The 25,073-nt window shown below is 32.4% G+C and overlaps 1 protein-coding gene across 2 annotated transcripts in view; it reads left to right on the top strand.

Moving 5' to 3' along the window:
- LOC118186339 (ras-related protein Rab-32-like) overlaps positions 1–25,073 on the top strand; it is a 51,468-nt gene that overhangs the window by 19,146 nt on the left and 7,249 nt on the right. For both annotated transcript variants that reach the window (XM_035356425.2, XM_035356424.2), the window contains exons 5-9: positions 5,204–5,260; positions 5,353–5,385; positions 7,572–7,599; positions 12,771–12,845; positions 18,115–18,223. In XM_035356425.2, the coding sequence (XP_035212316.1) occupies positions 5,204–5,260; positions 5,353–5,385; positions 7,572–7,599; positions 12,771–12,845; positions 18,115–18,223 (302 nt within the window). The remainder of the gene's footprint in view (positions 1–5,203; positions 5,261–5,352; positions 5,386–7,571; positions 7,600–12,770; positions 12,846–18,114; positions 18,224–25,073) is intronic.

Genomic DNA, 25,073 nt, shown 5'->3' with positions numbered 1-25,073 from the left:
CGTTAAGAGATTTATTAAGGTCTTTCCCTAAATATTCTAGCCCGTTATCGGTTCGCAGAATTCTGATTTTAGAGTTAAGTTTATTTTCAAAAGATGCTTTAAAATTTATGAAAGCCTCTTTAACCTCATCCTTAGATTTTATAAAATAAACACGAACATTTCGAGATTTATCATCGATAAATGTTGCAAAATAAAATGATCCACGTATTCAGTTCTCATGGGACCACACAAATCAGGATGAATTAGATTTAACAATTCAGTGCTTCTATATTCAGATTCTTTGGGAAGGGGGTTGCGGTTTGTTTACCCTGAATGCATACCTTACAGGTAGAAAGAGAATCATTTTGAGAAAAAGAAAGACCTCTAACCATGTTATTTAATTGAAGTTTTTTAAGATCATTTTCATTTAAGTGGCCAAATCTTATATGCCACTGATCTGTTTCTTTAGCAATTGATACAGATTCAAATATTGGCATGACAATATTTGATATGATATTTAATATGATAAAGATCACATATAGCTAAAATTACTGTTTCGTTATTAGAATTAATTATTTGAGCACATTTTTCTTTGAAAATTACTGAAAGATTATTTGCAGTTAGTTTAGACACTGAGATTAAATTATTTTTCAAATCAGGTACACACAATACATTTTTAAGTTTGATATTTTCGGCTTTAGACCCTATATGAACTTTAAATTTAATAGTTCCTTTTCCAATAGCTTGAACTATTTTATCAACAGCTAATTTAATATAAATATCACCTACCTCGGGAATTTCCTGGAACTGTTCCAGGAAATTCCTGAGGTAACATTAAACAGTTTCTTGCTGTTACAAATATGCGATGTTGCACTACTATCAAGAAAAAAATGTCTTTAGAATTACTATTTGTGCATGATACGGCTTTTTGTTGCTCCAAGGAATTATGATTTTCTGCAGACATTGCAGTTTCACTAAGGCGTTTACTTTTAGTTTCTCTATTTTTCTTCCTACATTCCAATGCTCCATGCCCATAGAATATGGCAGAAGTTGCATCTGTAGTTAACTGGATATTGTCTTCGGTTTGTAAACGTGTCTGGTTTCGGTTTAGGAACCAGTCGTTGAGTACACTTCCGATCTTTTGAATAGAATGCATGTTGAGGTTCAGAAAACGATGAATCTTTTATTTTTGCGAGCGCTAGCTTCTTTCAACAGTTTAATTTTCAGCATTTCTGGAGAAGGCAGTTCATCATGAGATTCGATGGCTATTCGAAAGCTTTCATAAGATGCCCGGTATGCTATATAAAAGCAATATTGTAAGCAAATCATCCACAATGTTTATTTCCATTTCTTTCAGTTTGTCCACAAGAATGAAAAAATCATTTAGATGATCAATCATTTGTTTAGAAACACTCATTTTTGTAAAAAGAAATTTTTTTTAGAATTGTGGCCTTTCTAGCTGGTCCTTTCAATTTGTAAATAGAATGCAATTTTCTCCATAGTTCATGAGATATTACACAATTCTTTATTTGTGGAAGTTAACTGGGTGAGATGGACAGGATTATATCCACTCGTGCTTTTTTGGTCAGTAGTTTTCCATTTTGTAAATCCTTCATCACCAGGTTCTGGTTTCGGAATTTTCCCAGCTACATAGTCCCAAATATCATTTGTAATCAGTATTACTTCCACTTGCAACTTCCACGTGTTAAAGTTGTCCTTGTTTAGCTTTTCAATTGACACTGTATTTGTCATCATCATTTTCATTTCAGTTGATGCAGCTTGGCTTGCCGAAAGAATTTAACAATGGCGGTTGGGCTGCACAGTTAAGCACTGTCTGGGCCCATAACCAATGAAAAATAAAATGACGTCTTCCATATACATGACAAAGATTTATTTAAGCTATGAAAATGTTGAACAACAGAGTAGAAACATAATATTATACAGCGCTTAGCACTTCTCACTTACGTGTGATACTCGCCATTGACGTTGGCTAACTGCATAGAAAAGTATTACGCAGCAGAGAATTTGCTTATCGTGCGCATGTGCTAGGTAAATCAACGGTGGTTGCCAACATTTTTATATTGTACATTGCATTTCTTTGAAATGTGCATTGTAAAAACGATAAAGTTATATTTTAATACTTGTGTATTTTTTTGTTGGTGAATTAGATTTCTTTGAAGCATTTTCTATGCATAAAAATCTTAGTTCTGTTTAATATCCCTAGTTCTAATCCTTAAGTTCTTTAAGAAATTATTTCATAATTGCTTTCATTTGTTATTGAAATGATGCCTCCAATGGCTTTATTTCCTCTTCCTAATGTGGAATTTTGAATTTTTTTCTGTTGTTATTGCATAAGATTGATTCCTCTCATTTATTTTTATTCCTGTAGCTGAAGGAGAAGGTTCAATTTAACTTTTGAAAATATTATCTCTCAAATTTATATATATTATACTGATTCTTGTTGCAGTATTTTAACCCAAGGCATGTAGTTGCACAAATCAACGAGCAAACAGGTTTAATCATTGTCTGTTATGTTTTGAAGTTCTGGTGCAAAGTATCATAATAGGACGATGAAAGTAAACTAATTAAGCTTGTTGGCAGTGGCATTTGAAAAAGGAATATCTCTTCTAGGATGATGTATGTTAATTTTAATGAGTTATTTTACCAACAGTTATTTAGTCTTGCAAAATATGTCTAATAAAAACACAGAAGGGAATTACTGATAATCAGTCAAGACTGTATTGTTGCAAAATGTATTACTATTTTTTATTACATTTTAATCATCTTAAGCCCCTTATGGAAAGGAAAAATTTGTCCTGCATAAATCAATATTAGGTATAAGAATTTTGTATGCATTCATTTAAAAAATATTTTGAATTGTTTTATTCTTAATGTTGTCACTTGCCTTTAAATTGGTAATGTTTGAATTCAGTATTTGAGGCTTGTCATAAATTTTAAGTTACTACTAACTACTAAGTTAATTTGTCAAATCACTGGTAATATCAAAAATAATGTCCAGCATAAAATATTGATTGCATGTTTTTAAGCAAGTTTTAATCCTTGCAATATTAATAATAGCTTTAAAATGTTCTCCAAGTCTTTTTCTAAAGGTAAACAGTATTATATGCAGTATCTATTCCCATTGATAACTGCTCATGGCTCCAAATAATTTTGGTGCATCTTGCTGTGCAGCTTAAAATGTAAACACAATACAAGATAATCAATGATTTCACTTTGGAAGTCATTTTACAATGGCATTTATTTTGTTGTAGATAACCCTTAAGTACTCTGCCCTTTGGAAAATCAATTAGAAGAAAAAAAGATGCAAATGTAAAACTTAAAATTAGTTAAAAAATGCAAATGAGATTGGCATAAATTTAAAATAAAATTCAGTGAATTTTAAGAATGATCTGACATAGGAAGAAAGATCAATGCCAAACCACTCTCAAAACCATCAGTTCATTAATCACTGACTGGTTCTTAAAACCATAAATGTTTTTAACCATTCTGAAGTGACCTATTTGCCTAAATTTAAAATTTGGAAAATTAGCAAAGATTGCTAAGTTAATATTCTTGTTGTGTGCGTAGTAAAAAACAATATAGTTGATTCATTAGATTTGCTGTGATTGAATCCAGAAAGGATTACTAACAGTTGTAATGGTGCTCTTGTAAATAGATTTGTGTATTTTAGCTACTGGTTGACACTTAGCCCCCTTTGTGTCTGTAGTGAATTACTGCTGCAGGTAATAAACTAGAAATAAAAATGCAAAAAATTGCTAAAACAAATTAAAATCTATTGTAAATTTCATTATTTAAAATAATATATTGTTTAAATAAATCCATCTTAAGTTGGATTTTACAAACTAAAAGTGAAATATATCACAGCGTACAATCAGATGAAAGTAACAATCAGTAACTAACATGATACCTTTAAAACAGCACTCACTTGTTTTCTCATGTTACTTCCTAAATAATTTGCAAATTAAATTCATTTAGATTATATATTTTAATACTTTAGGATCTTCATTTGTATGTAATATGGCATTGGTGTGATATCTTATTGAATGAAATTTTTAATGAAATCTTGCAATTTTAATATATAAAGATGAATATATGTAATGTAAATAGATGCCAGTTTTCTTTGTTAAGGCCTTTACAAGAGCATCTTTTACTGTAAAAAGGCAGATACCCTAAGTGCATTTCTCCATAATTAAATGAGTCATCCTGGAAAGATTAATTTCAGTCCATGGGATGAAGAGCATTAGTACTTTTCTCTTAAAGCTATACCATTTACCACTTTTCTTTGGTTTGGCATATTTCCTTGATGTTGCCAGTTTGATTTGCCTTTTTCCCTAATGGTAATTGCCTTTAACCTGAATCTTATGATTTTGAATTTGTGAAGAGATAAAGAAGCTACTAATCTGATTTCTTCAAGAAAGATGAATTTAAAACGACTCAGAATTAAAATGGCTGTGTAGTCTTCGCTCATGCCAGAAAGTAAAAGATGCTGAACACAAATGTAGTTTGTTTAATCATACATTTTCTTCATTAAGATTCCTTCATTACATGGCACATTCAGTTGGTCAGCAAAAATAAAATGCCATTGGAATGATCTTGTCACACTACATCATTCAAAAGGTTTGTGATTTTAGAATCTTTTAATGTCACTTTAGGCCAAGCAAAAAGATACTGTGATGAAATCGCAGGCCTAATTTGTCTTGTAATAAGTTCTCAAACTGGCAGTTGTTGATGTTGATGCAAACAACATTATGCCGATGGATTATGGACTGTGAGACATATTCAAATATACCTGTTATTGTCTGAATGTTGTTGAAGGCTAACTGAATGTGAACAATGAATCAATTGATTCAGCCAGACAGGATTAATGTCAGGTCATGTATTTACAAATTCCATATCTCCTGAATGATGTTATGTACTGAAACCATTCATAATGCATTTCCCCCTTGTAACCTCCCAACACACTTATTTGAGACATCCTGTGTAGTAACAATTGGCATGAATGAATTTGATTAATTTGAATTAATTTACATTTCTAGTGGCAGCTACTTTTGAAAATAATTATTTTTAGAGCATAAATAAACATCAGTGTTGAACATCACCTCTCACAGAAAACCAAAATTATTTGGAACCATAAGTTTTATAAAGGATTTATTATGTTCCACTTTTTGCTAAATTTTGAGTTTCTAATATCTTATATTTTTAGGGATATAGCTGGACATGAAAGATTTGGATACATGACTGGAACATATTATAGGCATTCGTATGTATATTTATAAATATCTTTCCTTAAATGTGCTTTTTATTTGAAATATCGTAAATTTAGTGGTATTTATTTGGACATTTCTTTTTCAGACAGGCTGCTATTATTGTTTTTGATCTTATAAGGTAAGTAGCTATAATTTGCTAAATAATTTATTTATTATATTTAATTTAGTTATAGTTTACTCTTATAGCAGTTTTGAATTGATTTAGGAACTACATGATTTTTGACAGGGTTCGTAGCGGTCCTTATAAGCGTTTATAAGTCCTTATATTTGAAAATAAAATATAAAGGCCCTTATAGGTGCTTACTTTTTCTTTAAAGCCCTTATTTTTTTTGTTTTGTTTTTAGTGCTTATTTTTTGCTTTTAGTGCTTTTTTTTTTTAAAATGAATGTGCTATTTTTCCCCGTACCAAAGCTGAAACTAAATAAACAACTTTTCTTCCTAATATGGAATGTCAGATGGTGAATCATACTCCTGGAAATAGCTTTTCCCCCTTTCTCTGCATTAACATAACCTTTGGTGTGCACAAAGAGTACAGACAGGTGCCCGTCGTTCTATTGGTCAAAGAATTGCGAAAGCAGTAGAAAATTCCGGTACATTTGGCATTCTTTTCCTCCCACCCAAATACTACACACGTTTGAATTTCTATCAAGATCTTAATAATTTGTATTCTCGTTCCGCTTGGTCAGTTCATATTCGTGTTTATTATAATTATTATGCTTATATTATGAGTATATGTGTGAATGTTTATAATAACATAGTTGCAGTAACTGCTGAAGTATAGTAAACTTCCAAAAATGGTTGTGCTTTAACAAAGATCAGCTTTCTAATCTTTGTTAAGGAATAATATTCGGAATGGCTTAAATAAAGGGAAAGTAATCGAATAGTCAAAATAATTTCATTTTTTTGGCCAATACATTATACATTATACGAAGATTGGGAGGTTCTCCCCTTTTTCCACAAAATCTCGAATATTGAAACTGTTACAGTTCTCTGCAAAACAAGCAACGGACTCTTTTTTTTTTTTTTTTTTTTTTTTTTTGTGTGTGTGTGTGTCACTTTCCAATCTGGATTGAATAGGACTAAAAGTTCTGCGGTCTACCAACCCAAGCAAAGAATGATTCTATTCCGGAAATTTAAAGCCTTCTGTTGAAAATTAGAATGAAAAACACCCCAGTTATTTAGTTCTTTATTCTTCCAATACCGGCAGCTGTTGATTCCGATTACGTAATAATCATGTAGGGAAGAATTATGGCACACGTATTGCACACTGTTTGCGATATTTTGCAGAGATAATTAATTTTGATGTTCTGTCCAAGATTTGTTTATAACACTTAAAAGTGTTTTACTGTGCTTGCTAAGCAGAATATTTTTCAGTTCCATTGGTTTATTTTTATATGATGCATATATCAAAATGTCAAAAGCATTTATTTAGCGAAAAAATCTAAAGAGCAGCTACAGTCTACCCCTCTCCGCTTCTCTTTCTCAAGTTACACTCAACTGTCTGAATATTCCCCAATTTCCAAGCATGCGGGTTAGTTAAGCTTTTACTGTTAAAGGATGACTGCATGAAGCAAATTTCTGTCTTCTGATTTCAGAAATGTTCCTCTTTTTTACTTAAATTATTTTGCTTGCAATATCTGTTAAGGAAAACTGATATACAATGAAAATTTAGAAAATGTTCAGAATTTATATTTAAATTATTTAAATATCAATATGAGTGGATAAATAAATTGTATTTATTATTAGGTTCCAAGCGAATACAATAAATATGCCTTATTATTATTTATTTTCTCTATTTTGAACTGAAATTTCATCATTAAATCTTGTAATATAGTTTAGTTCTGCATAGTTGTTTTTTCTCTCATTGTAAACTACTTCTGTAAATTGAACAGTTATTTAAAATTAAAAAAAAAAAGTAATTATTTTCCATGGTTGAGGTAATGCTTATTCTCTCTTAATAAATACTGCATTTCTCATATTTTAAATTACAAGTTTAATTTTTAAGGTTATGCAGTTGTGTATAATGTAATTAGAGAGGTGCTTATTTTTTTTCTTAAAATGTGCTTGAAAAGTGCTTATAGGTGCTTATTTTTTTTAACTAAAAAAATGTGGCTATGAACACTGTTTGAGAATTGATAATAATATAAAAACATTTCAGTTTATTTCTTATAAATTGTATGTGTATTTTTTGTAGTCATTTGTAAAATTTCTTCAATTACACTCTCCCTGGATAATAAATGTACTTTTTTTTTATATAAATTTACATGTTTCCTTAATGTGTTTAAAGAAAATTTTTTTTTCCAGGTTAGCCACATTGGATTCTGTAATAAAAGTAAGTTATATTCATATACAGTCAAAAGTCGTTAATCCGGACTCGTCGGGACTTCGGCGATTCCGGATTATCGATTTTTCCGGATTACAGATCATCAGTTTAAATCTGGTAAGATGGCATGCAGAAATTACAAAATTAAAAATATGAAACCGTAATTTATGAAATAAAGAACAATTATGAACTAAAGGGTATCAAAATTTACAAAAAGAAAAAGCTTAATATTTATTTGTTTACTTTATTAAACATTTCTTTCAATGTAGGTTGTTTCGTTTCATGTGATAATACTTTCTCTTTAATTCTATTAAACAGACATAATTTCTTGTTTAGTTACAAAGTTCGGCTGTTCAAGTCCTATAATTGCTGTGTTGAGAATACCAACTAATTTGTCAATCGAAATGTTTTCGTTTTCAATAACCTCTGGGTCACTTTCTTCACTATCGGAAGTGAATTATAATGACGAGGAACTTGATTTAAATCATATCAAAGACAGAGTACATCCAGATGAAATACTAGACTTAGTAAGGAATTATAAGCCAAATAAAATAAAAACATCTGCTCTGAAGATAAGGATAGTGTTGACAGATCAACTTCCAATCCACACAGATTTCAGATTTCAAAACATACTTTCGCTTTGTAGATACAAATTACATATTAGTAAATATATATCGGAAATTCTATTTGACATAATCGAAAGTTCAAGCTTACTTTCATGAAATTGCTCTAACAGTCTGCAAAAAATAATAAGCCGGATCCAATTCGAAGATTAAGGAACAACGCAATCTGCAACATTAACTGAATTTTTAGCTTAGCTTATCCCGTCCGTCACACATTAAACGCGCATGCGCACAAACATATTCGCAGACGTAAAGGTCTTACGTGCACTATTAAACGCCTGTGCGCATGCGTGAACGTGACGCATGCGCAGAAAGTTTGTAGCTTTGAGGTCCGGATTATAGATCATTCCGGATTATGGGTGTCCGAATTAACGACTTTTGACTGTATTTTATGAATTATCTCATTAACATTCATACTTTAATGAATAGCATAAATGTGTAATCTTTGTGTTTTATTCAGATAATTTTTTTATAACTGTCAAGTACTTTTCTGAGGAGTCAATTTAATTTTTAAAAAAGTTACTTATGTTATCTTCCTTATTTTAAAATGCTGTGTATGTTTGTGTGCATACTAATATTCTGAGCAAATGTATACAGTCAAAAGTCGTTGATTTGGACTCGTCGGGAATTCGGCGATTCCAGATTATCGATTTTTCCGGTTTATAGATCATCAATTTAAATCTGGTAAGATGGCATGCAGAAATTATAAAATTAAAAATATGAAACCGTAATTTATGAAATAAAGAACAATTATGATCTAAAGGGTATCAAAATTTACAAAAAAAAAAAAAAAAAAAAAAGCTTAATATTTATTTGTTTACTTTATTAAACATTTCTTTTAATGTAAATTGTTTAAGTTGCTTTGTTTTATGTGATAATACTTTCTCTTTAATTCTATAAACAGACATAATTTCTTGTTCAGTTACAAAGTTCCGCTGTTCAAGTATAATTGCTATGTCGAGAATACCGACTAATTTGTCAATTGAAATTTTTTCGTTTTCAATAACCTCTGTGTGACTTTCTTCACTATCGGAAGCAAATTATTATGATGAGGAATTTGATTTAAATCATATCAAAGACAGAATACGTTGAGATGAAATACTACATTTAGTAAGGAATTATAAGCCATATAAAATGAAAACATCTGTCCTGAAGATAAGGATAGTGCTGACAGATCAACTTCTAATTCTCTGTGCATCGCGGCAGTATCTTGAAGTATATTTGACAGTTGCTCACTTAGATAATTTTTTTTGGAGGGCCCCTAAAAATGTAGGGCCCTTAAGCTATAGCTTGCATACTTATATGTAAATGCTGCACCGAACATTGGTCATTTTAGAAGTGGTTGGATGAGAGTTTGCTGCATTCTTGTTGATTTACTAATAAACATGTGTTCCTGCAAAGTAAAAAATGTCTAGGTGGCCTTGCAATGGCACATCATGTAACTCATTTAGTATCAGACTTGCTGAGGCAACCAGTCATTTGTAATGGCATGTGTTTATTTGTAACCTTCATACGAGACAAAAGGTCATCAATATTTTCATAATTCTTGGATTTGTTCCTAACTGCTGCCATATTGGGATATTCAAAACTGTTGGGATCATTTAAATGCACATAAATGTTTTTAATATCGGAACCTGCTTTCGCCTCCTTTCTTACTGTCTGTCAACGATAAAAAATTTTCAAGTTAGCACAGTACAACTTATCTGTTATCCTTTGTCATCCAATTTGATTCTTGATAGAGAACCAATCTTAAGATTTCTCTTCCTAGTATGTGTGTAATCTTTACATTATACTCCTGCAATTGAGAGCTCACTTTACCAGTCTTGATGATAGGTTGTTTTTCAAATGGAGGCAATGGTTGTGACATAGTTCCATATATATTGTGATTTGCTCTTTGCTAAAATACACCATAAATTTCTGAATTGTTAGAAACTGTTCATCGTATTGCCAGCAATAAGTTTAGGGTTTCTCTGTCTTGGTAGCATTGCAATTTCTGCAAGTTTGGTTGAGTTTTCCCTAAAATATGTAATCAGCATACATACTTTCCTGCTCCTATTGCAAAATCAGTTGTGTGTGCAGCAATCTCCATTTCCAATCGTAAAATTTCAAAATCATCATAGCTTTATGCTTCTCAAAAAAGGTAATTGCCTCCACTGACCAAATAAGTTTTTTCCCTTTTTGAAATTCAATAAAGGCAGTAGTTTTCTCAAAATTATTCATAAATGTCCTGTATTATGAACACAATTTGGAAAATGACCTTAGTTTCTTTGTTACAGTCAGCAGCAAGTGGTTTTTAACTGCAGTTATTTTGGATTCACTTATCTTAATTCCTTTATGTGATGTTTTTGTACCCCAAGTAACAGAATTGTTTGCCCATGAATTTGCATCTAGTTGCATTTACTGTTATAACTGCTTCTTTAAGTAGTATAAATACTTTTCACAGGTCCTGAACATACTCATCATTCATGTTACTAGCAACTATTATGTCATCTAGAATGTTAATCTGCATATTATTGGCCTTGGAAATGATATCCATTACCTTCCGCAGCATAGTGAAAGCTCCATATAACTTCTTAAATGACTCAACACAGTAATACAGAAATAGTAAAGCAGGTTCTGAGAACCTACTTTACTATTTCTACCGAAGTCCTTTCTTATCTCCACATGACAATTGCCACTATACTTACTTGAGCAGTTATCTGGTGGCATCAATTTCTAGTTCTCCTGTAAACCTTCTACCAGTTATTCCACGAAATATATTACTGTAGCTATTTTTAAACTTATCACAATATTCTTGTGTATGTCTATTTTCATCGACATATGGCTTCCACTATTCCAACGTACCAGGATTTCACAATTAGACAAAGTCCAGTATTTGCATTAGCAACCTCAACATAATGAATTGTATGACTTCACTATCTGACTTTCTTTTTAATTTTTCACAGTTTTCACAATTTTCAATACAAATGCTGCCAGTTCTTCCTTATCATGCCATATTTTTTAAACCATCCTGACTCCACCGAAGTCCTATACCTTGCTGCAGGAAATGCTAATATAACATGATGTCAAAAATATAAAACTTATAAATATCACTGATGGGCTCACCTAAGAGACAATTTCTTTGAACTAACTTGGAGCCTGCTATTCAAAACAGACGTTGGATTCAAACGGATTAGACGTTCAAAATGCAAACCGGATAAATAGGAAATGGCTTTCATCTCCTAGAGTTAAAGATATCTTTCAAATGTTAGACATAAAATCTTACATTTGAAATGAACTCCATAAAATGGTGTAACCAAATGATCTAATGCCATATAAAGACCTTGTGCACTAATTGAAAGATTCTCTCTTTTCTCTTCTGAAGTGTATAATTTTTTCCCCAATTCATTTATGGATTGGAATCATAAATAAATGAATAAATTGGAATCATCAAAATGAATAGGCTTATCATTCCAATTCATTTATTCATAACGTACAGAATTCTTGTGCTAAATTTTTAATTAGTGATTTAAAAAACTTAACACACCTTGGTGAAGAAATCCATTAGAGAAAACTCTTAATATCTACTCAGAGTTGACAACTCTCCCTATTTCCTATTTAGGCGGGAGACTCCCGATTTCTGACCGTTCTCCCGCCAACACGATTTGCGACATATTTCTCCCGATTTTTCTTATACACTGCTCGACATTGAAAATGCAACACCAAGAAGGAGTAATCAGAAATTTATGCAAATTTTAGAGTAGACGCACGTCACTGAGTTATGCTAATGATGTGAAATGTGCAGCTCTCCGACGCACGTGAAGTAAGATATAAAGGAAGGAATGTGCAGAATGGGCAATATTCATGTCATTATTTCTGCCAGACGGATTATCGAAGAAATTTGTTTTTGTCCCGGAGGATACATGTAATAGAAGAGAATGCCAGGCCAGCGTCAACTAAGGCACTTCCAGCAGATAGACGATTTTATGAGGAGTGTGGTGATTGGACTGAGAAGGGCGAGTTGGTCCTTACGTCAAATCACAGTTGATACCCACATGGATGCGAACACGGTGCATCGGCTATGGCGAACATAGGTTGGAACAAGGAAATGTGGGAAGAAGGAGGGGTGGAGTTTCAGCCAGAGTGACGTCAGCACGCATGGATCAACGCATCCCTGACAAGCTGTGGAGGTCCCGCAAGGTCAACTGTACCGCGATTCTGTAAAATATCCATTCAAGTCGGCCTACTCAGATCAGAGAGTAGTCTTCTTAAGAGAAGACTGTTATAATTAATTAATAGTAGTTTTGTTTAATTCTGTCACTTTTAGATTTAGTCATTATAACAATTCTCAATATTTTAATTTTGAGTTTACTTGTGCTTAAGTTTAATTGTATAATGTGCCTAATATTAGTATTTAATCTGATGCTAAACAATGCTGTAAAGAGCCATTTTTTCATAGTTAATAAATTTAATTAGAATTATGGCATTTTATGAAAATACTTTTTGGGAACAAACGTTATTTTTCGTAGATAAAGAATTAATCGGTATTTTATAGTTTTATCACATTTTATTTTTCAGTGGCATAAAGACATCAAAGAAAAAGTAGCTACTCCAAATGGAATGCCATTACCTGTTATATTACTTGCAAATAAAGTAAGTCATTAAATTTAGTAATTCATATTTTCCAATTAATATGAATAAATTTCCCTAGCACTATTAGGCCTAATTAATTTCTTTTTTTTTCTTTTTTTTATTTTCTTTTTTTTTTTTTTTTTTTAATTTTAGATTTCGCATGTCTATTTAATATTTTATTTCATATAACATAGCCAAGATTACATAATTATTTGAATAGAAATTTAGGTTCAGGAAATTTCATATTCCTAATTTCAGATTTATTTATTTAAACCTTACATGAATAGTTTTTAAATTAAAGATTCTGGGTTTTCACAATGGTTTAAAATAGCTTTTTAGAATATCTACTGCTTTTAACTTCATGCTTCTATTTTCTTTTAAAAGAATAGTCAAGCATATCATTATTCTAGCTAAATAATCTGTCAGAGAAATCACTAATGTTAAAGAAGTTAATTTTTTCTAGTATAGGTATGCTTAAAATTATATTGCTTCACATAAAATGACTTAAATTTAAAATTTTTTGTTTTGGTAGTCTGTTATCGGGGTCATATTCAGAAATGTATTTATGTGTGCATGTATGTGTATATGTTTACACACGTATGCATTTGTACATACGTATATATATGCATACATTTCTGAATCCGGTACTGTTAACAGAACATTACCTTTCTTTAATATGCTTATTTAATTGCATAATTTTTGAAAATATTTCAAATCAGATAAAAGAGAAATGAAAAACATTCACAAGATTAAAATATCGAATATATTCTTGCTAATGCAACCTAAAGATAATATACGTACAAGCACAGAATTAGCTACATTTGGAAACAAAGCTTTAAAAAAACATGCTTTTTACAACATGTATTACTTAAAGTACAGATGTCAACTATTAACTACTTTATTGTTTGAGGTGGTTAATTTACTTTTTAATGATAATCCGCTGAGCAAAGTGCTTCGCACTGTGTTGGTGCATTCAGAACAGATGCAATCAAGATGTCACACATCTGGTGAAGAAATCCATTAGAGAAAACTCTTAATATCTACTCAGAGTTGACAACTCTCCCTATTTCCTATTTAGGCGGGAGACTCCCGATTTCTGACCGTTCTCCCGCCAACACGATTTGCGACATATTTCTCCCGATTTTTCTTATACACTGCTCGACATTGAAAATGCAACACCAAGAAGGAGTAATCAGAAATTTATGCAAATTTTAGAGTAGACGCACGTCACTGAGTTATGCTAATGATGTGAAATGTGCAGCTCTCCGACGCACGTGAAGTAAGATATAAAGGAAGGAATGTGCAGAATGGGCAATATTCATGTCATTATTTCTGCCAGACGGATTATCGAAGAAATTTGTTTTTGTCCCGGAGGATACATGTAATAGAAGAGAATGCCAGGCCAGCGTCAACTAAGGCACTTCCAGCAGATAGACGATTTTATGAGGAGTGTGGTGATTGGACTGAGAAGGGCGAGTTGGTCCTTACATCAAATCACAGTTGATACCCACATGGATGCGAACACGGTGCATCGGCTATGGCGAACATAGGTTGGAACAAGGAAATGTGGGAAGAAGGAGGGGTGGAGTTTCAGCCAGAGTGACGTCAGCACGCATGGATCAACGCATCCCTGACAAGCTGTGGAGGTCCCGCAAGGTCAACTGTACCGCGATTCTGTGCAGCATGTCCAAGATACCCTGAATGTTCCCGTGTCGACCAGAACCATTTCCCGTTGATTGGTTGAATGTGGCCTGCATTCACGGTGTCCGTTAAGAAGACTAGATTATTCCCAAAGCATAGACAGCAACATTTGGAATATGGTGCCGGACTGGAGCGATGTGAATGACAGAATGGCAAAACATTGTGTTCTCAGATGAGTCACGCTTCTGTTTATACAGTGACAGTTGCCCCACACGTGTGTGGCATCGACATGGAGACAGATGTAATCCTGCAGTAACTGTGGAATGCCCCACCGCGCGGCAACGTCGCATAATGGTTTGGGGCACTATTGCCTACGATTCCAAGTCACCTCTAGTTCATATTCAGGGCACTATGATGGCCCACCGATACTTGGATTATGTACTACAACCGGTGGCAATCCCCTACCTTCAGGGGCTGCCTAATGCAATTTTTCAGCAGGATAATGTCCGACCACACAGTGTTCGCATCTGCCAACATGCTCTGCAAGGTATACAGATGCTTCCCTGGCCACCGAACTCTCCTGACCTGTCACCAATCGAATATGTGTGGGATGTGATTGGAGGCCTTTTGCAGACTCTGCCCCTGCCCTCGTTCAGAAGACGAACTGTGGCAAATGGTTGAAAAGGAATGAAGAGCCATCCCTCAGGACACCATCCGCACTCTTATTGACTGTATGCGTAGATGTGTTTCTTCATGCATCGCTGTCCGCGGTGGTCCTACATCCTACTGAGCCGATGCCATTCTTCCTCGGTATTTTGACTATCATTTTGAAATAAAGATCACTTATTGCTGCTTGCTGTCTCTGTCTTTTTTCCAAATTTCATCACTTTCTGACCACTCCTTCCTAGTGTTGCATTTTCAATGTCGAGCAGTGTATTTAATTTTTTGCACCAGAAAAGTGATTTGGGGGCGTCACTTGTTTTTTCTCCAGATTAAATCTAAAAGAAAACCGAAGTCATTTCATCAGTGAGAAATTATTTTGCGTTTTTGCTTCGTGAGTGAGACCACGTTTGTTCGAAAACGTCGTGTACCAGTTCTCCAATCAGCATCGAGTGCTACTATCTATCATCTGGCATATATTAGAAAATGAGCACAAAGCAAGATCAGATATTTCGTTCATCTTGTCGCTGAGTGGTGATGGTGCACTTGCTTTCAAGAAATAGTTTAAGAAAATTACGATTTTTTTTTTTAGTTATGTTTGCAAAAATTTAAAAATACTCATGTACTTTTCAAAAATTGTACACAGATGACTTTCCTACTTCAAGGAAATGTAATACCTTTGCGATTTTTCGATTTCGCACGGTAAAGGGCCGATGTTCTGAAACGTGCTTATACAAAAGCATAAGGACAAATTGAGTGTTGTCTGAAAATTTTTTTGGGGGGGTGTGTATGTGTGTGGGGGAGGACCAAATGATTTTTAATACAGATTGCTGTTCTCTGCCTTTGCAGCTTTATTTAGAAAAATGTCTCCCAATAGATATAAGATACTTTTTGAATAGATTTCCAGTTTTACTTCATTACTTTTTCCTGAAACATGATTTTGATGTTGCAACTGATAAATTGCAGTCGCAATTTTGCAGTTTACAATTAAAAAATTTGGATAAAGTTATAAAACCATCTAGGATTGGTAACCAATGGAGTTTAATTAAAAACAATTAAAGGCATTAATGAAATTTTAAAGTATAGTGAACTGTGTAGAATAATTTTGGCCCTTCTGACAATTCACTAGAGTAATGCAAAGTGTGGGAGGATTTTCAGTATTTTTGCGAAAACAAGGACTAAATTTAGATCTTACATTAGTAATGGCACATTAGATAAACTTGAATTAGCAAAAGCAGGCCTACATGGAGATTGCTGCTAACAAAATTATGAAGTTTTGTTTTTAAACAAAATCTGCCACTGTTATTAGCATTTGTACGAAAACTGATTTAAGTGAATATTATATTTTTGTTAAAAAATACAAATCAAAAAAGTGTTTTTTACAAGTATTTTTATACTGTTTTCATTTAAGAATTAGAAACTTAACTTTCAGATATTAATTAGTAACTATTTAAAATTAATTCATTAGTAAAAAAATATATACATTTATTTAAAAAAATCCCTTCCGTTTCTGAGAAAAACCTCCCGATTTTAAAAGAAAACTCCTGATTTATGAGTGTCATAGGTTGGCAAGTATGTGTACTGAATAATTATTTGTACCTTGTTGTTAACTAACATATTTTCTACAAACTTTTAATGCTTTAATCAAAAGCTTGGCATATATAATCATTTATTAATCAACTTTCATTTTGTTTTTCTTTTATTGCTATCAAAATATCAGGTCTGTAAGTCATATCTGACCATTTAGTTTGTGGTTTCTTTTCTGATACTGTGTTCATGATTTCTGAGAAACCTGCCTCATTAAACTTTCATGCTAATTGAGATTTTGTGCATGTGCTGTCTTTATGGAATGCTGCACAAACAAATCAGTGGGAGTGGTATTAAGCTATGATAGTTGTGTAATTAATTTTAACAAGTTCAATTGCTTAGGAATTTCTCATCAAGGAAACTACACTCGTAACTGAAATATTGAATTTTACTCTCTGAAATATAATAGTGACTAAGCTAATCGAGTTCAACAGCAGATGTCCGCCCCCAAAAAAATGGGGGAAAAAAATTCCTAATTTTCATTCAGAATTATTTAAAGGCTATTATCTATTAATGTATAATTTCCAAGTAATTAAAAATGTTTTAATCTGTTCATAAGACATTTATTTTAAAATTTTGTGATACAGTTTGAATTTTAATTGACATATCTATTGCAGTTTGATTATCAAGTTGGGTACTTATTATATTATCCTGTGGACTAGGAAACTGTTGAGAGGCAGCACGATTTAGTGCTAATCATAGATAAGCATGACATAACAACCCGCTCATAACATTTGCACTTGAGGAACAAGGATGTAAACTATTACTGCTGTATTTATTCTTGCGTTTCGAAAATAGAAATTATTAAAATTTGAGACCTGCCTTCTACAGAACAGCGAGGGATGGCTTGCTTTCAAAATTATGGGATCCTACCATCAAAATACCGTGTACTAATGGACTCAATCTAGTCGGCTAAATATGGCCAACAAAACAGTAGTAGATTGGAACAATTGCCTGCAGAAAGCTTGTATTCAACGTATTCTAAATAGAGCTTACATTAGAATCAGGGCCTAACAAAATAATAGAAACTGACAAAAGCATTTTGGAAAAGGAAAAAAAAAAAAAGAACATCAAAGAAAAAGTAGCTACTCCAAATGGAATGCCGTTACCTGGTTTATTACTTGCAAATAAAGTAAGTGCAAAAATGAAGCAACTGGAATATTGATTGTTTATGAAATAAAGAGCTTTCAGTTCCTTTAGAATGCTTCCAGGAATGAATGGTGCAACTTTGACAAGATCTCTGTCAAATTTCATGGTAGTCAACTTTCGCTATCATTGGAATAATATGCAAGTTTCTAAAGTTGTAGCTGATAGATTCTAGAGTTTTATTATGTGAAGTTTTGCTTTTATTTCTCCTAGATTAAACAGTTTTTGTTGTTTAACAATATATTTTTTATTCTAGTGTGATATACGTGGAGTTACCATACAGTGTGATTATCTTACTCAATTTTGCAAGCAAAATAACATATTGGCGTGGTTTTTCACATCTGCTAAAGAAAATATACATATTGGTGAGTAACTATATTGATTTTTTACATCTGAATTGTAATAAAATTAGTTATTGAGTTGTCATGTATGCTATTTTATCAGGATATAAATATATGAACCTATCAAATGTCTGTATTTTGGCTTAGAAAGCAGCAAAAGTCAAAATGCAATTGACAATTGTGCAGTGCTGAATGTTGCCTGCTATGAAAATAGCAAATTGTCACAGGAAAGAGGCATATGAAAATATAAAATTTTTATTTAGGTGAAAATTTGCTCTGAAGATGAGCACCCTTGAAATTGATAAAGTCCTTGAAGAGTGATCTTGAAATTCAAATTCTACTCCAAACCAAAACTGCTTTTTTTGCTTAATTTTAAATTGAAAATTATTTTCATTTTAAGTACTAAAAATATCTTTACAAAATATATCATTCTCAGCTATACATCTGTACATATCTTTGCAGAAATAAATGAAATCAAGTGAAATATACAAGAATGATAATGTTTGGTTTAATGCTAAAGAAATAAGCAAGGGAAATTATTCCTTAGTATATATTTCCATTACCTCTATAGTAATGTATCCAGTACAAAGTGAAAACAACACTATTGTGTAAAATATGTATAGTTTTGTTACCTACTAAGAAAAAGATCGAAAATTTCTGCATTTCTAATGTTCTTTTTTTGTTTTTGAGAATTTTATAAGTTTCTAACTTGTATGGAAATTAGTTTAAATATCTTTTTTGCCTGCAATATGCTACAAAAAATTCTGTTACTTTCATGGTCCACAATGATTGATGCAGATCTGCCATTTTCTCACTTTAGATGGAAGACTCATGATTTCTGACCACATTCCCGTCTACCCGATTTACAGCCGATTTATACCAATATTTATTTTAATTCTCTTGACTTTCTCTTTTTTCTAAAATTTCTCTCTCTCTCTCTCTCTCTTTTTTTCCCCTTTATATTTTGTTTTTACTTCAAAATGCTAGTTCCTGCATTAAAAATCGTTTACCTTTTTCGTTTAATTACTCATTTAAAAAAAATCGTTTTTAAAAAGCAGTCCCTCTGTGTACATTTAGAAATAAAGGTATCTGAAAATGTCATGATCAAACCTGTGGTCCTGCAGAATCACTAGTGATTGTGTCCTGTGGTTTTACTTTTGTTTCTTGATTGCAAAAATCAGTAAGAAATATTCATGAACAAATATAAAAATGATTGCTACAGTTATAGAAATAGGTGAGAGAAACAAATCTTCAGTTGTTGATTGCATTAAACGAATTATAGATAGAAGCAATAATACTGATTTTTTTTTATGCTACTAAAATTTATTTCTGTATAATTTTGCAAATTTTTTTCTCCATTATTTCAGTGTGCTCTTTTTGTTAAAAATTCTCTTACTCTATTATTTTGTGCTTCTTTTTTTTTTTTTTTTTTTTTCTATTTAAAAAAAAATTGTAATACATCATAAATTCACTTTTGTTAACATAATGTATATATTGAAATTAATTTATTTAGGCCTAAATAAAAGTTAACTGGCAATCTTGCAATTGTAGCCCTCGAGTGCATGTGCACTCAATACTAGCAGTAGTAGTTAAGTTGGAAATTTCCAATTCTGTGATCGTTGCCCATGAGTGCATGTGCATTAGTACTAGCACAATTAGTTGGTATTTTCATGTGCTCTGTTGAACACTGTGTAATATTTGTGATCTAATAGCAGGATTTCAGAATTCAAATCAAATTATATGTAGTACTGTAATTATATGTGTATTGTACAGAATGTTTGTAAATTATGAGTAGCATTAATAAATACAGCATCACTTTTTAAAATGCTTAGCGTAAATTATCCATGTTTGAGAATTAACTAGAAAGAATAAAATCACCACCACAAAAGCTTATTTAGAAATTGACATATATGTGCAATGAAGGCCCATAAAATTGATTTAATGAAGCAACTTACTTCTTTAAAGCATAAACAATGTTTGAAAATAGATGGTTGTCATAAAATGAATTTACTGTACTTATTCTGTAACATATTTCCAAAATGAAATTTTTTTTTTTTTTTTTTTTTTTTTTAAAGTATTGATATACCAAGTTTTTTTAACTTGATATATAAACCTATTCGCTCAACCAAATGAAATGAAATATCAGTTATTGTTATTTGAAGGTATGTAATCGAGATTGTAATAGTTTAAAAACTATAACCTTTCCTAGTTACAGTGACAGTAAAAAAAATAAATAAATTTAAAAAAATAAAAATTTTTAAATGGTACTGCATATTTTTTCCTGCAAAAATTTATCAACGCATTGAAAAACATAAATGACGTTGGAATGATACACGTATGACAGATATTGTAAAACATTTGCAAATGAGAGCATTGTAAAGAACCAATGACAGCACAAGAGAAGAGAGGAGAAAAACTTTTATTGGAATTGCCAGTTTTCAACATGTCTGCCTTCACAGAAGATAATACATTTCATGTGGGATATTGTTGGCAACAATGACAAACGTAAAATCACAGGAGGAATCTGTATAACCTCGCATTTTATGCTATCTTCTAATTCTGACAGATCTTGTGGATTTGATGTGTACACCGTAGATTTTAAATAACCCCAGAACCTGAATGTAGGAAGGTCATGGGAATAATGGTGGGCCCAAAACTACAAAGTTATGGAAGATGACTCTATCCCCAGAGTTCTGTTGTAACACATGCCAAGCACATGGCAACATGTGGAGAAGTATCGGCTTACATCCACACAATGTTATTAACAAATTTTGCTACTGTAGTTCTGGAATTATTTAATTCAGTAATTTTGTTGTATATTGAACACTTTTCATGGAGCACATTTTCGTACCTGTGGAAGTAATTTCTTTGAAGAAGTACTGAAGACAGAGTGAATGTGCCAGTGGAGCCGCACAACATAGTCACTTTAGCTTCATGTAAAGATACTAGTGCCACATTGTGAAGATTTTCACTAGCCCAGTGATAGGAGTTTTTGGAGTGTATGTTCTTAGTGAAGACGGAATGTACGTCATCTGTCCGTAGTATCCACAGTTGCTGTGGCTGCTATGGACAAGGAAAAAGTTCGCAAAATCAACATGCTTTTGCTCGTTTCCGAATTGCAATATCTGGAGGAGCTAGAATCAATTAGAAAACATCCAGAGAACAGAGCTTAGAACTTGAGGACTATGGTTTACTGTACATCCAAATTATAGGTAACACTTCTTGCAGTATGCTGTGTAACCAGTTTCTTCAAAAAGTTTTACCAAATAATGTACGATTTTAATGAAATGTGGGCCCTTCATGCAGTTATTATTTGAGAGTGTTTATTCGTACCTCTGTAAATTCTTGTTAACTTTTAGGACGTTGCTCCTATATATTGCATTTTCTACAAGTTGCTCATATTAGCAGTGGAATTTAGAACTATCATTCCACAGTAATACAGTACAAAGTCCGTAATCGGGACTTCGGCCATTCCGTATTAGGGGTTTTTCCAGATTATACATCATCAATTTAAATCTGGTAAGATGGCATGCAGAAACTATACAGTTAAATATATGAAACTGTAATTTGTGAAATAAAGAGCAATTATGATCTAAAGGGTATCAAATTTTACAAAAAAAGCTTGATATTTATTTGTTTATTTTATTAAACATTTCTTTCAATGCGCGCATGCGTAAAGCATACATTACGCACATGATTAATGTATGTGCATTCTTTACACGCATGTGTAAAATTTGTGGCTTTGAGGTCCGGATTTGTTATGGAAAATTCTTATGTATTTTTTGTTGTGTATTATTATTGCATGTTATTTTACTGTGCATAATGCACTCTTAGCTATTAAATTATTTTACTGTGATTAATGAATTTTTATTGTTCTGATTTTAAATCAATGTATAATATTTAATATTGTTAAACTTTACGGCAAAGCTCCCTTAAGTTTGGCAGCATATGTGTTACAGTTAAAAGGGCGCGGGTGTATTTCCGTTTCTCACGAGTCGGCTTCTTTGGAGGTTAGAGGTCACTGTCCAGCTGCATTTTCCTCTTTTCGCGGGGGTTGAAAACACGTGTTTTGCTCGTTCAGAGGCGAATAGTTCTAAGGGACAGCGATATTTTTGACAGAGTTATAGGTTGGAAACATTCTTCTGTTACGTGGGAAAGAAAGGGTCTGTCATCTTGTAGAAAGTTCCATATTTCTGAGAATATTAGAGGTGATTTATTACTTTTCTTCTAGTTGGCGAAAGGGAGTCCAAGTTTCCTTAAGATTGGTTAAATTTTTAATTTTAGTGTTGTATGAGCCAATAGTGATTTTGAGGCGTTTCTTTGTGAGTGTCAACCGAGGTTTCTTAAGCCGTTGCATGGGAGGCAGGAGAAGGCTTTTTGGACTGAAAAAGAGATTTTTAGAGAAGACTGAGCAGATTTTTTTTGGAGCCTTAGCGGGTTTGTTTCTTTGATGGCGGCCCCTTCGGGGCCGGCCACGTTCAGTGAGGTGCTGGGATGGAGCGGAGGAAAAACGCGGCGGTTCTTCGGGGGTCGACCGCGGGTTACAGTTAAGCTGTTTATCTCCGAGATTTCTGGTTACGGAGTGTCCGGGATAGTGCAGATGCTCGTCATGTTGTCGGCGGCAATTCCTGTTCTGCGGCCTAATAATTTTGATTTCGTCACTGATATTTTCCCCAATTGTGTAAGAGTCTGAACTGCTCGTGCTGGAGTTCTATTTTTCTTGGGGAAAATTGGAAAGTCGTCATCTCCCGAGTTTGTCATGGTCTGTTGTCTCCAGTTTCGACCTCCTTCTCTTATCTTCAGTGGAACTTCGAAATCGGGAAGGTGATTGAGCTAAAATGCTGCTTGACAGAGGTTAGTGCTGGAACTATGAAAAGGGTCCGGTTCCGGAAAACAATGATGAAGATTTGGCAGTTATTGTTTTGGCGATTTGTGACTGTATCCGGGCTGCTCCCTGAGTCTCTCAAAGGTGGTACGTGGATTTCGTGAGTGACTTTATATTTTCATTGGTGCTTTATTTTGACAATTAATCTTTTTAAATTTGGAAATGTTTAATACTAAAGCAAGAGCTGTCATGTTAAGTAGATAAAAATTGAATATTTTTCCTAAATTTCTAGCTGAGAAGGTATTTTTTTATTAATGTTTAATAGTCAGAAATTAATTGAACTAATTGGAGGAAGTGAATCTTTGTTTTAATGTTTAAGTGCTATGTTCAATATGATTTATTCTAAATTAGCCTTTTATATGAGTTTAATCTTCTTCAGTCTTCCTGTTTAAAATGATTAAGAACTGTGACATGTTTCACTATGATTTTTGTGTTAATAGAATAATGTTCAAATTGAGATTGTTATGAAAAAAAAAAAAAAAAAAAAAAAAAAAAAACTATGAGTAACATTTAAAGATTTTGTAGGGGTAGTCTGGCCAGCTATCTTAAATTATAATGTGTGGGAATTTTCAATAAATGTGTTTATTATCTTTAATATTGTATGTTTCTTTTGTGTATTAATTGTGGTCTACTGTAGGTCACCCATGTCATCCTTACGGAAACATGGTTTTTCAACCGAACCTGGGTAATTATATTGCGGTAGTAGAAAAAGTCAGTTTTAGTGTTGGTGATATACGATCTGTTTACTGAATTTATTTTGATTTTGTTGAGTAGACTTCTTAATTGTGAGATTGCATCTTTCCCAGGTGTTTTAAAGAGTTCTGTGTGGTATTTGAAATGTTAAGGGTTTAAGGCTATCTCTAGTTTTTGTATTGAAATTTATGTGTTTTCAGGTTGGAGATATAAATTAGTTTTAATTTAGTGAGAGATAGTGTGTTAAAAGATTTGGTTGTGGAAGGGCATTTTCTAATTTTGTTTTGTCAAATAATTTAGTTTTTACCAAAACACCAGGGAGTATACCTTTCTTTGATGTCTTAGATTTAAAAGGCTTTGATTATGTATGTACTGAGTTTAGTTTTTAGTAGTTAGTTTTGATTTTTTTTTTTTTCTGTCATGGCGCCAGTTTAGTCAGTTTTAAAATAGTTAAATGATAAATTTAATTTTTTTAATTTTTTTCGATAAAGATAAATTTAATTTTTTTCGACGTAACGGATTATAGATCACTCCGGATATGGACGTCCAGATTACGGACTTTGTACTGTATACTTCTATGTGTATTGTTTCCTACTTTTGATCGTAAAGGAAATTTCATAAATAAACACTATTTGTTCCCACATCCATGATTTCCTAAATTATAATTTTACTGTATTAAATATTTGTAAATCTTGTTCTCACCTGCACCGTTTGAAGGCAAAAAATTAGAAGTGAAACACTGCTATATTATATGTGTTACCTCCTCTGTGAAGTATAAATCTGACAACAGTTAATGGAGTAAATGCTCCATATGGGCCTTCAACTTCATCTACACATATAAGTGTAGTTTCAAATGTTGCTTCATTCAAAGATGCAATGTATTTATTTTTATTGGTTTTTAATATTTCCTCCATATTAGTTTTCAGTTTGGATGTACAAAAACTATGAAAGATCTTTATGTTGAGAATAAAAAAGAACAAGAGATAGCACTAAGTTTGATGAAGACTTATAAAGCTTCGCAAAAGAATAGTGTTTTTATATGTACTTTGTAATATGTATTTTATATGTACTTTGTGAAAGCAACAGGATCTGCAAAGACATTCTAAATCTCGCATCATTGTATTTTCAATTGAAGTAAATTTTGGTTCAGAATCATTCCTGTATTGAAAGTAATAACTGTTATTTATTTGCAATGTGTTCCTTATTTACAGTGTATAAGAGATTCTAGGCTTAATGTTTTCTGTGTCCCCCTGAAAAACATAGATCAAGATTCCACTGTAAAATATTTAGTATAGA

Source organism: Stegodyphus dumicola, chromosome 8 (assembly GCF_044657685.1).
Source record: "Stegodyphus dumicola isolate Sdum_Otavi_A_Nest chromosome 8, ASM4465768v1".
NCBI classification, from domain to species: Eukaryota; Metazoa; Arthropoda; class Arachnida; order Araneae; family Eresidae; genus Stegodyphus; species Stegodyphus dumicola.
Note: the sequence above shows the minus strand (reverse complement) of the source record. Positions and strands in the feature narration are given on the sequence as shown.